Below are 14916 nucleotides of genomic sequence, written 5' to 3' on the forward strand. Positions count from 1 at the left end.
AAAATTGGAAATAGCGAGCGGTTAATCAAAAACAAAATTAACAAGCATGAAGGGAGCCTTACTAAAAAATAATTCCTCATATGTAGTGGGTAACAACTTAATTCCAAGTTGCAATCATCATCCCCATCACCATTACCATTATCACCACGACGCCTCTTCATGGTGGTTGAACATTCTGAATTTTCAATTTCTTCATCTGATACATTAAATAGATACGCATGCCCTCCATGATTGCATATCAGCTCAACTCCCCAACTTTTAAAGAACATTGAACTCACTAAAAACCTAAATTGCATATTGTCATCTAGCATAAAAGAATCTAGAATCAAGTACTCCAGTCATACATGATCCGCGCCCAGTAAATGAAAGTTTCTCTTTCTCTCAATTTCTTTATATCTATTGCTCACCGTAAGATCAGCAAGAGCATAGTCTCCGTTTGAGGGGACCCCAAGAATGGGTCCAATCACAGCACACAATGCAATTCCAATGAAATTATGCGAATATTGGAGCCCATTAATATGTATTTCACATGAGTTACCAAATGAACGCTCCTTACTATGGCTGAACCAGTATGGTATCGTATTTCCTGGAAATATAATTCCACCACCAAAGTCCCTAAAATGTACTTATTAAACAAATATCATGAATTCTCAAAACTATAACCCATAATTAAACCAAGGCACATACAAACATATATACAAAAAAGAGAGAGAGCCATACCTTATTCAAAAAAGAATTTGCCACCTGATTAGGTATATTCACACACATGTTATAGCATTCGGACATGTCAACCCAATACAACTCTCGTAACTCGCATGTATTGAGTTGATCTTCTTTTGATATTTCTGGAAATCTTTCCAATGAAACACATCCTTTAGCATACACATATTCTATATTTGGTGGAAGTTCAAGAATTTCTTGAAGTTGCTTACAATCCACCAATTCAAGCAACCTCAATCGAACAAATCTTTTGATGCACATAGGCAAATTGATAATATCACTTCTTGATAGATCTAACCAAACTAAAGTTGAAAAGCAATTTGGTGTCCCCAGAAAATCTGATTTTGATAAGCACATACAATTACACAGATCCAAACCTTCCAGTGTTGAAAGCCCAATTGAGGAACAACCGTCAACAAAAATGCATGAATTCGCCGAAGGTGTTGATATGAATAATTCTGTTTTTGAAGGAATTTCAGATTCCTTTGTTGGAAACTTAACAAGTTTTGAACAATTTCTGAGAGAGAGAAACTTTAGTTGCTGCAATTGAAGAATGCTACTTGGGAGATGCATAAGGTTTTTTACAATGGTTTAGATATAATTCGAAAAGTCCAGTGAAATATGTTGGAAATAATTTTGATGGTGCACAAATTCCCATTGATATAAAATAAATACAATATGAATATTAACAATAAAATAAATAAAATACAAGAGATGAAAATAGAGTATGGAAAGATCTCATAATGCTATAGAATCACGCAAGAGTGTTGTCCTTAAAGGTTAATTCGTGCCTCCCAGAGTGTATAACTCGGTGTGATCGGATCCTTTGACACGCAACCTCCCAGGATTAGACTATAGCGTCTACCTTCGTTAAGGACGTACTTCCAATAACGAAGACTAGTAGAACAACCCTTTGATCTTCTTGATAAAAAATCGCAAAGAGAAAATAGAAATTGAATAGAATAGAATTCTATGCAATTAGTTTTCTAAAATATGACAAAACTCTTTTATAAAGAAAATGAGTTTGCCTTTTTTTTTCTTTCTTGTTGCAAACTCACTATATGATGGGATTGGGGATGTTTTCTTTCTTTATATAATTAATGACCAAATGGTCATAACACCCAAAAAGGGTAAAACATTTGTTAATAATCAAATTGTCAAACTACAATAAAACTTGTTAAAGACTAACGGTCAAAACGGTAAAAATCAATTAAAACTAATTTTTATATAATAACTCATAACCAAGTAATAAATACAAACGGTTATAAACCAAAATGATTAAAGATGATTTTTATTTCTCATAAAAACTTGTGAAGATATTATCAAATGATAAAACATTTTCAAATGACTGAATAATGAATGTTTGTAACAAATATTACAACAAAATATACAATAGATGAAGGTAGATCTTTTATAGCAGTGAAACTTAATTTAATCCGTCTCAAGCATGCTATTTTACATTTAATGTCAGGAAAGTTTTGAAGGCTTAAGCAACCATCTTGGTAAATCATTTTTAGAGATCTCACCTTGAGGCTTCTTGGCAAGCTAATAAGGTTAGAGCATTTGGAAAATGATAGAATGGTAACTTTATCAAGGAATCCAACAGAGTCATGCACCTTAACTAAACTTTTGCATCCATGAACATGTAATTATTCTAAATTTGTTATCTTTGAAATATCAGGGATTTCTGTTAAGAATTTACAGCTAGAAAATACCACAATCCTCATATTTTGAAAATTTTGTAAAAAGAAAAAAAAATAAATAAAAAATAAATAAAGGAAGGAAAGGGCAGAAATTAACTTTAAAAAAGTTTACAGCATAATTTAAAATAAATAAATATATAAAATAATAATTGTACCTTATATTCATTTCCAAAAATAATAATTGTACCTTGAACACCAAGCATACTTGAAAAAGTCAGCAGAAAAACCATGGGCCTTATTGGCTTTCATGTGAAACAAAGTATCGCTTATTTCTTCTGTAGTAACCTCCTTCTCCAACACAGTTGCCTTATTAGCAGAAATAGCAATAGGAATAAGATGCCTAATTCGAGCTACTTTTACTTCATTAAACTGTATCTGATTAGTCCCTAACAGCTTCTTGTAAAAATTCTCAGCCACCAACTTGATCTATTCAACATCATCCACTCTATTGCCATGCTTATCCCACAAATGAGTAATAGTATTCTTAGCATTCTGGACCTTAAGAGAGTGATGAAAGAAACTGTTATTCTAATCACCCAAATGCAGCCATTGATTCCTAGCCTTCTGCTTCAGGAAAGATTCCTCGGCCTTAGTTATAAAAACATAAGCATGAAGACACTCCCTTTCCTTAAGCAAGCTGTCAGACCTACCAAGAGAAGCAATAACATCTTTTTGAGCTAGATCAAGGTTATTAATTCTTTTCATCTGTCAGGGTGTGAAGAAAGTTGCAATGACCTGTGTGGTTTAAGCTCTGGTGTGCAAATTTTGCTTCAGGATCAGATGCTGTCAAGCATGCATGCAACAGAAGCTTGACAGTCTGTGCGAGTAGGTGAATAATGCTAGGGATCACTCAGGTGGTAGGGGCGAGATGGCATTCGCCAAGAATGTGGAGTCACCGTGTAATGACGCTTTTGGTTCTGATAAGATCACATTCGTTGATTGTGGTTGTTGGTTTTGTGATCAACATCGTGTCCTCTATAATGCGTTGGCGGTAATCTATGAATTTGTAAATGTACTATTAAATTGCAGCTAGTGAATGTCCTTGCTAAATAGCTTGAATTTTCCTTATTGAATCTTAAGTTTGGTTTAAGGGTAGTTCTGTTAGGAAAGCCTCCAGTGGGGAGGAGATGCTCCAATATAAATTGGGTTTCTCAAACGAAGTAGAACCAGAGGAGCGCCGCATGTCTGATTTGTCAGATTAGGCTTCAAGTGTCACATCTACTGCTGACATCTAGGTAATGGGAGGTTCAACAACATTACACTAATTCTGAATTTCCCTATTACAAAATAATCTCATAGTTAATGGTAGTAATTGCATACATGCATTTCGTAAATCAAAGTTCTTAAGCCTAATAGACCAGGTTCGTTGCTTTGGGTGGCAAATGTGCATTATTTTTCTTGGTCATGCATTTCATTTACTCCTATTGGTTCTATTAGTATACCTCATTGTGGTGATGCTGATCAAACAAAGGCTGGTTAAAAAGATAATTGGTGTAACTATATACATATTGTAAATTAGAATGCCATGGTGCATTTTTCTCAGATGAACACCTCAGTAATTGAACAAGACAGTTACAACCTCAAACGCGACAGTGAGGAGAAAGATGCCACCATAAAGGAGCTAACCACTCTACTCCACTCATCTGATGTTGCTAGTTCCAAGGTAATGTTTCAATTATAGTCCCTTTGAATTTTGTCGTTACCAAAAAATTTTCTTTGCTTAATCCATATCCCTTATAACAGAGGATTGCAAAGTTGGAAGACATTATATGTAGGAAAAACACGATTATTACAAGACTAAAGAAGGACATGGTTGTCCTAGAACAAAAGGTAAGAAGCAGGTGGTAGGAATCTAGTGGTTGTAGAGTTTGGAGAGTTCATTGTAGAAAGTAAAAGTAGTATTTGCAATCTCCCTCCATTCCCTTTTTAATTGTTCCCTTTCTAGGTTTTTGTTGTGTATAATGATCTAGTCATATTATGCAGTACCCTTTCACATGAAATGATGGAATGATTGCTTAAAATCTAAAAAGGTCCATCAATTCTGATGGACTTAGTAAAGGGTTTGAATTCCTACTACACATCTGAAATTCAATGTGGATAAGCTTTGCATTTAAAAAAAAATAAAAAAAATAAAAAAATAAAAAGCGGCATGTGCTCTAACTCTACAATGAACAATGTGCAACAATATTTGCTCATGTTTACTTGAAGAATTTCTGAATTTTGTAACCAATAGTATAATTAAAAGCAGGTGGTGCACTTCACTAGACTTCGGAGATCCTTCTTTCCTTCTTCAGACTCAAACTCAAATAGTGAGCAGCGTCCACACATGGCAGAAAATTTCCTATATGATATGGATAGTACTACTAGCCCTTCATCATCTTATTCAGACTCTTCCCCTTTGAATCAACCACACGCTCTTGTTGCTAAAGTTGAGGAAAATTCTGTTAAGAATAGCTACTCTTCTTCTACAAAAAACCAGATGTCAGCGCCAGCAAAACCGATAGGTTCTTTTGTGAGACCAACAGATTGGAGCTCAAAATCTCGATCAATAAGTCCACTTAAGGAAATATCTACAAATTGGAAATCCGATTCAATTCCATCTTTGAGGGAAAAACAAGCTGTTGTTGGAGATTCTTCAAGAAAGAGTAGAAGGTGACATCTAACTGGATCCAAGGATGCAACCCCTCAAAAGAGATGGCTTTAGTAAGTTACATGCAATTTTTACGTACTTGTTCTTAATGATTCCACTACAACAAGCTTTCAAATTTGATTTCAGCATTTAAGGGGAATATACATATACAGGTCGAAGAGTTCTAAATATTTCTGCAATCGGGAGATGCCTTTACATTTCCAAACTGATGCTCGGGGGATATTTGGAACTGACCCTACATATTTATAGGTGCAGACCAGTGGTTTTTTTTTTTTTTTTGTTATCATTTTCCTCTCGATGTTGAATTTATAAATTTTTAGAAATTACAGTACATTAATTTAAGTAAATACAGAACTTGGTCTTATATATTCACTATTGATTATTTCGGGACAACCTTAAGCCAACTAACCTACTTTAGCCATACTCAATTTTGGGAGTATTTTGAATTTCAGACTGCTAAAAAGGGGCCTATTTTTCTTAATCAAGTTTGAAATATGAGCTCTAGGAATACTTTTCCACACCAAACTAGTTTCCCCATGTGCATCAATTGTTCGAAATTTCAAAACACCACATTTGAAGACATAAATTGGAATCACTATTCAATATACATCAAGATTTGAAAAATAAAATAACAAAAATGAAATGTTCCTTAACAAGAAAAAAAATTATCTATCCATTTGGGTGCTTGGAGTTTATCAATATGAAATGCTTGCAGTTAACCAATAACAAAACTAAGAAGCATTAAGGGTACGTACTTACTGAAAAATGTTGGTAGGTTTTAGCATTGGGAGTGATCTGATTGGTTTACTTGTGATTCGCCCATGGTCGATGAACGCTTCTTTTGTTGTGGGTAATCACTGGATTCCAACTTGCAATCATCCTCATCCTCAGCATCACGTTGCCTCTTACATGGTTAAGTAACATCTAATACCCTTTCAATTTCATCAGAATCATCCTCTTCGGCTGAAGATTCTGAATTTCCACTTTCTTCATCACATTCATCCTCTCTGGTTGAAGAGTAAATACATTCATCACTTTTGTCATCGAAAGATTCTGAACAAGAATTAAAATCCACGTGGGTTAAACTTGGATGATCTTTTGCATTCTCTTCATGCTTGTGTATCATATGAACTCCGCAACTTTTAATGAACACATTTGAACTCATTGAAAAACTAACTTGCAGATTGTCATCCTCTAACACGACAGGGTCTAAAACCAAGTACTCTAGCCATACATGATTTGAGCCTTGTAAATTTATAATTCTACATCTAGTCTCAATTTTTATACCTTTACTGTTGATCGCAAAATGAATAGGAAACACTTCTTCGTGTCTGATTCCAAGAATGGGTCCAAAAACTGCACAAACAGCAATTCCTTTGATCTCATCCAAATATGGGAGCCCATTAATATCTATTGCGAACTCATATGAACCCTCCTTACGTTGGCTGAAGCTAAACCAAGCTGGTATCGTATTTCCCGGAAATACGATTCCACCACCAAAATAGTCATTATAAGGTCCCTATTAAACGAATAGCATCATTTTTCAGAAGTAGAACCCATAAACCAAGGCACATAGAAATACGGACAAGAGAGAGAGAGAGAGAGAGAGATACCTTATCCAATAAAGTATTTTCCACCTGATTCCCTATATTCTCAGGCAATTTATAACATTCACACAAGCCAATCCATTTTACCGCTCGCAATCCGCTTGTGTTGAATTGAAGTATTTTTGATAAATCTGGAAAACTTTCCAACGAAACAAATCCATCAGCCGATATTTCTTCTATATTTGGTGGAAGTTCTGGAATTTCTTTAAGCTGCTTGCACTTCTTTAAGCCAAGAAGCTTTAATCTAACAAATCTTTTGATGTATGCAGGCAGTCTAACAATATTAGTCTCATTTAGAAATAAGCGCTCTAAACTAGAAAAACGATGAAGTATCATGAATAATTCTGGTTTTACTAGGCACATACATCCCTCAAGACTCAACAGTTTCAGTGTCGGAAACCCAATTGAGGAACAACCATCATCGAAAATGCAAGCATTCACTGGAGGAGGTGATGCAAATAATTTTGTACTTGATGAAATTTCAGATTCCTCTGTGGACACAACTGAGAGCATGGATTCTCTTTCATCCCTCACCTTTGTTGGAAGCTTATCAACTTTTGAACACCTTCCGTGACCAACAATATTTAGATGCTGCAACTGAAGACTACTTGGAAGATGTATAAGGTTTTCGCAAACTATGATAAATAGCACGGAAAGTCCAGTGAAATATGCAATGGATGAAGGTAGTTCTTTTATAGCACTGCACCTTACCATAAGTGTTCTCAAGCGTTCCATTTTACACTCAATTTCTGGAAAGTTCGCAAGCCTTGCACAAAATTCAAATCCAAGAGTTTCAAGAGATCTCAACTTGAGGCTTTTTGGCAATGTTATAAGGTTAGAGCATCTAGAAAAATACAGAATGGTAAGCTTATCAAGGAATCCAACTGAGTCATGAACCTTAACTAAACTTTTGCACTCAAAAATACGTAATTTTTGTAGATTTGGAATTCTTGAAATATCAGGAATTTCAGTTAGGTTTTTAAGTCCAGTGAGTTCCATAATACTCAGGTTTGGTAAATTCTGCAAATTATTAAAAAAAAAAAAAAGAAAAAAAGAATGAAATAAGCTTCAAAAAAGTTTACAACATAATTCTAAAGAAAAAACATTAAAAATAACAATCCTACCTAAAATCCTTCCTTGAGTCCTTTGAAGAGGCCATTATGCATTCTTAGAATAGTGAGTTTCCATCCATGGAAATTTGATGGCAGAGATTATAAAGGACATTCAATCCAATCAAACACTCTTAACTCATTAGGGAGATAAGTAAGCTCTTCAGAAAATTCTGCATTACGACATATAAAATATCTAAGCCTTTTCATGTTCTCAAAGGTATTGGATCTCCACTGCATCAAGTCTCGTTCCGGCAAGTCCACTAATATGCCTTTAATATTTTCTGTTCCCTACTAAGACAATGCATAAGTGTGTCAACAAAATCAAAACATGAAGTTCTCCATATTTTATTACTTGCTAGAATTATAATAAATTCTTATATATATATATATATGACTGATAGAATTATAATTTTATTCTTATATATACACATTATTTTATGAAAATGATCTGGCAAACTATGTTGCTTTTATTTTTTATTTTTTTATTTTTAAAGATTATCATAAGAGATAATTTGCTTTTATTATTAGAATGTCTCAAAGCAAGTGATCAAATTCAAGATGTCAAAATTGTTTTTTTTTTTTTTCTCATATTTACTTATTACTCTAACTTATAATATAAAAAGTACAATCCTCATAAAAACTATTTCTATATTTATAAAATAAAAAGTATAGTACTCATAAAAACTATATCTATCTTTGAAATAGAGTAAAAGACAATTTCATTGATGATTTATTTATTCTTTTGGACTTAACTACATCCAAATACCTAGTTTTGAGATGGATGGTGCATGTATATGTGTGGGTGCAAGTATGTGGATATTTTTTTATCAATTTTTGCAAAATGTAAATTTAAAAGGGTGTTTTTATGAGTCTTACCACATTTTTTTCTAGTACATAACGGACATCTTCATGATACCACAACCTACTGCGTTGGCCAAGTTCGTTGGGTGACTCTTGACGAACTATTTCTCTACCCATATCTTGTAATAAGTCATGCATGAACAAATCACCATACTTAATAGTTATGAGAGACTTATCAATAAGTACTCCGATACCACTATCTGGGGATAAACTGCAACTGTTTAGTGTATGAGCGACATATTTAGCATCCTCTCCTTTGAAGAAACAAGCAATGTCAAGGAAAATATTTTTCTCATTTTCCTCCAATCCATCATAACTTATTTTAAGAACATCATAAATTCCTGTGTGAGGATTTCCTTTGTACTTTTCCAATTCACTTTTCCAAATGATTTATGTCTTTTCTATATAGATTTGAACCTACCACTCTTAAATCTAGTGGGTTGCCCTCAGCATAACGTAATGCATGTTTTGTGAGATCCACAAAATCGTCATTAGGTTTGTCACTATGGAAGGCGTATCGACTAAATACCTTAAGAGCTTCATAGTCCTGCAATTCATTCATCTTGTGTCTTAAATCAACTTCATGCGTAGCTAACAAATGCTCATCTCTAGTTGTTATGATGATTCTACTTTCCAAACCAAACCAATCAAGTTCTCAAGATAATGTTTCTAATTGGATCAATTCATCCACATCATCGAGAACTAAAAGAACCTTTTTCATGTAAAGCCTTTTCTTTATGACATCTTTTCCTAGATTAACAGTGTGAACCTTCAAATTTGAGTCACGTAGGATTTGAGAAAGAAGTTTCTCTTGCAGCATGACTAGACCATACTCTTGTTTTGAATTTTCTCTAACATTTTCAAGAAAACACTTATCTTCAAATTGATGAGCAATCGAGTTATAGATCGCTTCAGCGATAGTTGTCTTACCAATTCCACCAACTCCAAAGATTCTACCATTCGTTTGTCACTCATTCCAATACCTAAAAGTGCATTGATGTCTTCAACGGGAGACTCTATTCCAACTGGATAATTGGCAGGGACGTTGAAGCATGTAGGACTTACCATTTTTGAGACCACTCGAACAATTTTGTTTATAAATTCAAATTCATTCCTACAAATGCAAAATATTCAAAAAAAAAAAAAAAATCCGAACACATATTAAATGAGTTGGAGTAGTCACATGAAAAGATACAGGAGCATGATTTACATACATTTTTTTTTTCTTCATTGTAACAAATGAAAATGGTAGGCAACAAGATATGATTTAATCCTTCCTTCCACAAATCTCAATCCTCCTATTGATTGATCACATGTCCTCCCGTAAATAGACTCATACTTTTCAGTCTTTTTTATTTTTTATTATTATTATTTTTTTTTTTTTTGTCATTCTCGAATTTGGTTTTGCCTTATTGATATCAAGAGTGTTTTTTGCATTTTATTCTAAAATGTAACTGCATTTGTTCTAATTTTCTTTTTTATTTATCAAAAGGGGTTGTTTTTGTTTAAAATGTTTAATTTTTAGTAAAGTGGATAATTGTTTCATCTTGAGTCATTCAATAATAATTATTTGTTGACGTGGATGGCTTATAACCCATCATCATCATTGTGGGTCCTACAACATTTGACTAATGCTAAAAGGCCTACTTGTGTCCTACTTAGAATGATGTGGCTATTAAAATCACCATTGGGCTTGTGATTGATCATTATTGGATTTTGATCAAATAGTGATTTTAATAGCCACATCATTCTTAGTAAGACACAAATAGGCCTTTTAGAATTACTCTACAACATTTAGTGTTGGTTTTTTGCTTTGTGTGGTAGCCGACTATCTTTCCTTTCCTTGTGGGTTTTGGAGACAAATATTCCAAGTTTGACTTGGACTTGGAATAGGAGTTCTACTTGTAAAAGGATTGCCCAAACCGACCTTAGCTTCTATATAAAGGAACCAGCCCAAATGTTTTCAATGTGTAGTGCGCTGAACAGCTAGCAAGGTTTTGTAGTGGCTTTGTAGTGTTGCGGTGCAATACGCATCACAGAGCTGCACAAAGAAGAGGATAAAAGGTGGGCAGCTGTGTGTGATAAGAGAGGGGCGCCAACTGCTTTCTTCTTGCTTTTGGAGGAGCCAAAATAAGAGAGAAAAAGAAAAGGTGCTACTATGGAGGGAGAAAAAGAAATACAGACCAACCACCGTCCAATCCCAGCAAAAGAAGAGTTTGTATTTTTGTCTTTTGTTTTCTCCTCTGAAAATAATCTCTATTGTGTGATAGTGAGATTTAGGTGTATTGGAGTTTTGGGTATGAGTGACTTTCTCTCTACTATATTTTTTTACTCCATCTTTCATAGTGAATTTCTTCGTGATCCCCTTCGTCAGTGGACGTAGCTCACATTGAGAGAACCACTTAAATCTTGGTGTTATCTTGTGTGTGATTGTTCTTGCCTTATTTAGCCGTAATTGTGATCATGTGTGTTTTCGCACAAGAAGTGGTATCAAAGCTCAAGTTCAAGAAATCAAATTGATGTCAAATATGGCAAGTACCAAGTTTGAAGTGGAAAAGTTTAATGGGAAGAAAAATTTCTTTCATTGGTAGAGAAGGATAAAGGATTTGCTGATTCAGCAAAGAGTTCACAAGGCGTTATTGGGAAAGGCAAAGAAACCCGAAAAGATGGAGAATGATATTTGGAAAGAGATGGATACATAGGCTGCCAGTGCGATCCGTCTTAATTTGTTAGATGAAGTCATTCACAATGTGATTGATGAATAAAATGCAGAATTAATTTGCCAGAAATTAGAGAGTCTATATATGGCGAAAAATTTGACGAATAAGCTGTAGTTGAAGAAGCAGCTATATGGTTTACACTAACTAAATTTGTTGGAGCACCTCAACAAATTCAACATGTTAAATACACAGTTGTTGAATTATGGAGTGAATATTAGAGAAGAAGATAAATCGATACTTCTGTTGGCATTGCTTCCTCTTCTTATGATCACCTGGATACGACATTGTTATATGGGAAAGAGACTCTAGCGTTTGAAGAGGTGACAGAATCTCTCTTGTCACATGAAACGCGGAGGAAACCTGTCAATGATCAGGCTGATGGGCTTGTGGCATGGTTTGAGCCAAAGTGCGGAAGAGATAAGTTTAAGGGGAAGAATGACAGAGGTAAACAATATCAATCTATGTCACGATCGGCACAGAGTGGAGAATCTTGGTCAGATGCAAAAGATGTGGAGTGCTATTATTGTCATAAGAAACGGCACTACATAAAATTCTGCAGGCTGATGAAACAAGACCTTGAAGATAAGAAGAATCGGAAAGGTTCCTCAGATTTAGTTAGTGTGGCCGATGCGGCTACAATGCTAATGGGCAATGATGCAAAGTGTAAGGCTATTGGACTAGGTACCTTAAAAGTCAGGATGTTTGATGGGATTGTCAGGATACTCACTAATGTTAGATATGTTCCCGACCTTAAGAAAAATTTGATCTCATTCGGCACATTAGATTCTTTGGGCTATGGTTATTCAGCCAAAAATGGAGTTATGAAAATAACTAAAGGTGTTATGGTGATAATGAAGGGTAAGAAAATTGACAATTTGTATAAGTTACTCAGAGACACAGTTATAAGTGGAGCTGCAGTGTCCACCTCGGCAGAGCCAAATAAATATAACACAATTTTGTGGCATATGAGACTTGGTCATTTAGGCGAGTGTAGTATGTTTGAGCTTCACAAGAGGAATTTGTTGAAAGGTGTGAAGTCATGTAAATTGGGTTTCTACAAATACTGTCTGTATGGGAAGCAATGACGAGTCAGCTCTAAGGTAGCGTCTCATACAAGTAAAGGTGTTCTTGACTACGTTCACTCAGATGTTTGGGGACCAGTGGCGATGCCATCAAACGGAGGTGCACATTATTTTGTCAGTTTTATTGATGATTTCTCAAGAAAGGTCTGGGTGTACTTTATGAAGCACAAGTCATAGGTTTTCACCATCTTCAAGCAGTGGAAGGCGTAGGTAGAAAATTAGACTGGAAGAAGAGTGAAGTATCTGAGATCCGACAATGGGTTAGAATACAAAGACACTGCATTCTTGGAATTCTGCAAAACAAAAGGCATTACTCATCACTTCACAGTGAGAGGGACTCCACAGTAGAACGAAGTTGCTGAAAGGATGAACAGAACACTGTTAGAAAAAGGCGAGATGTATGAGGTTGAGTACAGGATTGCCAGAGAGTTTATGGGCTGAGACAGTTAATTATGAATGCTTCGTCACCAACCGATCTCCAGCTGTTAGGATTGACTTCAAGGTTCCATAGGAAGTATGGTCAGGTAAACTGGTTGATTATTCTATGTTGAGAATATTTTGTTGTTCGACATACGTTCATGTGCAGAGTGTAGAACGATCAAAATTACATTCAAAGTCAAGAAAGTGTATTTGTCTAGGTTTGGAATCTGGTGTTAAAGGCTATAGGCTCTCGGATCCAGTCTCAAAGAAGAAGATTGCTAGTAGAGACGTGGTATTTGATGAGGCCTATATGTTAAGAAAGGGTGAGAATGTGAACAACGTGGATCCGAGAAAGGGAAACAGGTCGTGGAGGTGGAGCTTGATGAACAACGTTCACTCACGGACATATGTATGACGAAGAATCATCAAGAGATTCAGAGCACCAAGAAGAGCCTTATTCTTTAGCTAAAGGCAGAGAGAAATGTGATCAAAAAGCACCAGAGAGGTATGGATTTGAGGACATGGTTTCCTTTGCTCTAATAGCAAGTAGTAGAGACTCATCATCTATTCAGAATGGCATGCTGATAGAGGTGGAGTTACTATAGAAATGTAAAGCTTGGGAATCGACAGCATTGATCAAGGCAAAGAAGGCTAAAGGGTACAGATGGGTCTACATGAAGAAAAAGCCAACAGGGAAAGCTGTGTGACCAAGAGGACTGTCAAAGAAGCATGATAGTCTGTCTCAACCAGGTCCTATGCTCAAGTTCAAGAGGTGCTTGGACTTGAGTGTCACTTGTGGAATGTGATAACCCTTAGGGGCTCGGGCTGAGGCATCAGAAGGAAATTCGTATTGTTGCGACTTGATGAGTTTCAAGTCAAGGTAGAAATTGTTGACGTGGGTGACTTATAACCCATCATCATCATTGTGGGTCCTACAACAATTAGTGTTGGTTTTTTGCTTTGTGTGGTAGCTAACTATCTTTCATTTCCTTGTGGGTTTTGGAGATAAATATTCCAAGTTTGACTGGGACTTGGAATAGGAGTTCTTCTTGTAAAATGATTGCCCAAACCGACCTTAGCTTCTATATAAAGGAATCAGCCCATGTGTTTTCAATGTGTAGTGCGCCGAACAGTTAGCAAGGTTTCGTAGTGGCTTTGTAGTGTTGCGGTGCAATATGCATCATAGAATTGCACAAAGAAGATGATAAAAGGTGGGCTGCTGTGTGTGATAAAAGAGGTGCGCCGATTGTTTTCTTCTTGATTTTGGAGGAGCCAAAATAAGCGAGAAAAAGAAATAGAAACCAACCACCATCCAATCCCAGCAAAAGAAGAGTTTCAATTCCTGTCTTTTGTTTTCTCTTTTGAAAATAATCTATATTGTGTGATAGTGAGATTTGGGTGTATTAGAGTTTTGGGTCTGAGTGATTTTATCTCTATTATATTTTTGTACTCCATCTTCCTTAGTGAATTTTTTCATAATCGCCTCCACCAGTGGACGTACCTCACATTGAGGAAACTACTAAAATCTTAGTGTTAGTTTGTGTGTGATTGTTCTCGCCTTATTTAACCGTAATTGTGATCTTGTGTTTTTTGCACAACATTAAGTATTACATTCAGGTAGATCCTGCTATTTGAAATGGGTGCTAAGAACTTGTATTATGAAGTGTTAAGTCCCATATGATTGTTGTACTAAAACAGAAATTATATTAGATTATGTAAAATGACTTTTATGTTATATTAAATCAAGGTTAATTAGGAAATCTTATTAAAGGCGGAGAGGAGGGTGCAGGCCCAGAGTGACCTTTTTCTTTATGTTTTTTAGTTTTGTCTTTATTCATTGCCGCATGACATTTTCGTGTTAAAAAATTAATTGTAATACCAATTTTTAACAAGTTGGAGCTTTTGCATTTAGTGCTTAAATTTGTGAGTTCATTAATTTATTTCAAATAGTGTAAACCACTCAATAATTTAGACTGAAAAAAATTCAATTTATCTTTCATTTTCCGGACAATGCTTTCATTCATCTTGATATAGACGTAAA

General features: G+C 35.2%; 1 protein-coding gene and 1 pseudogene across 1 annotated transcript; one reads left to right on the plus strand and one right to left on the minus strand.

The window, feature by feature from the left end:
• Positions 1 to 3291: 3291 nt before the first annotated feature.
• LOC132162915 (uncharacterized) lies at positions 3292 to 5079 on the plus strand. The gene is made up of 4 exons (XM_059573127.1): positions 3292 to 3414; positions 3967 to 4086; positions 4167 to 4253; positions 4672 to 5079. The coding sequence occupies exons 1-4, from the start codon at positions 3292 to 3294 to the stop codon at positions 5077 to 5079; spliced, it is 738 nt and encodes a 245-aa protein (XP_059429110.1).
• A 907-nt stretch (positions 5080 to 5986) lies between these two features.
• LOC132162916 (disease resistance protein RUN1-like) lies at positions 5987 to 9721 on the minus strand (annotated as a pseudogene).
• Positions 9722 to 14916: the final 5195 nt, after the last annotated feature.

The sequence above is a fragment of the Corylus avellana genome, chromosome ca10 (genome assembly GCF_901000735.1).
Source record: "Corylus avellana chromosome ca10, CavTom2PMs-1.0".
NCBI lineage: Eukaryota > Viridiplantae > Streptophyta > Magnoliopsida > Fagales > Betulaceae > Corylus > Corylus avellana.

Coding starts and splice junctions, on each gene's coding strand:
- LOC132162915 (XM_059573127.1), top strand. CDS start 3,292: ATGGCATTCGCCAAGAATGTGGAGTCACCGTGTAATGACGCTTTTGGT. Junction 3,415..3,966: donor TCCTCTATAATGCGTTGGCG/GTAATCTATGAA, acceptor CATTTTTCTCAG/ATGAACACCTCAGTAATTGA. Junction 4,254..4,671: donor TGGTTGTCCTAGAACAAAAG/GTAAGAAGCAGG, acceptor AATTAAAAGCAG/GTGGTGCACTTCACTAGACT.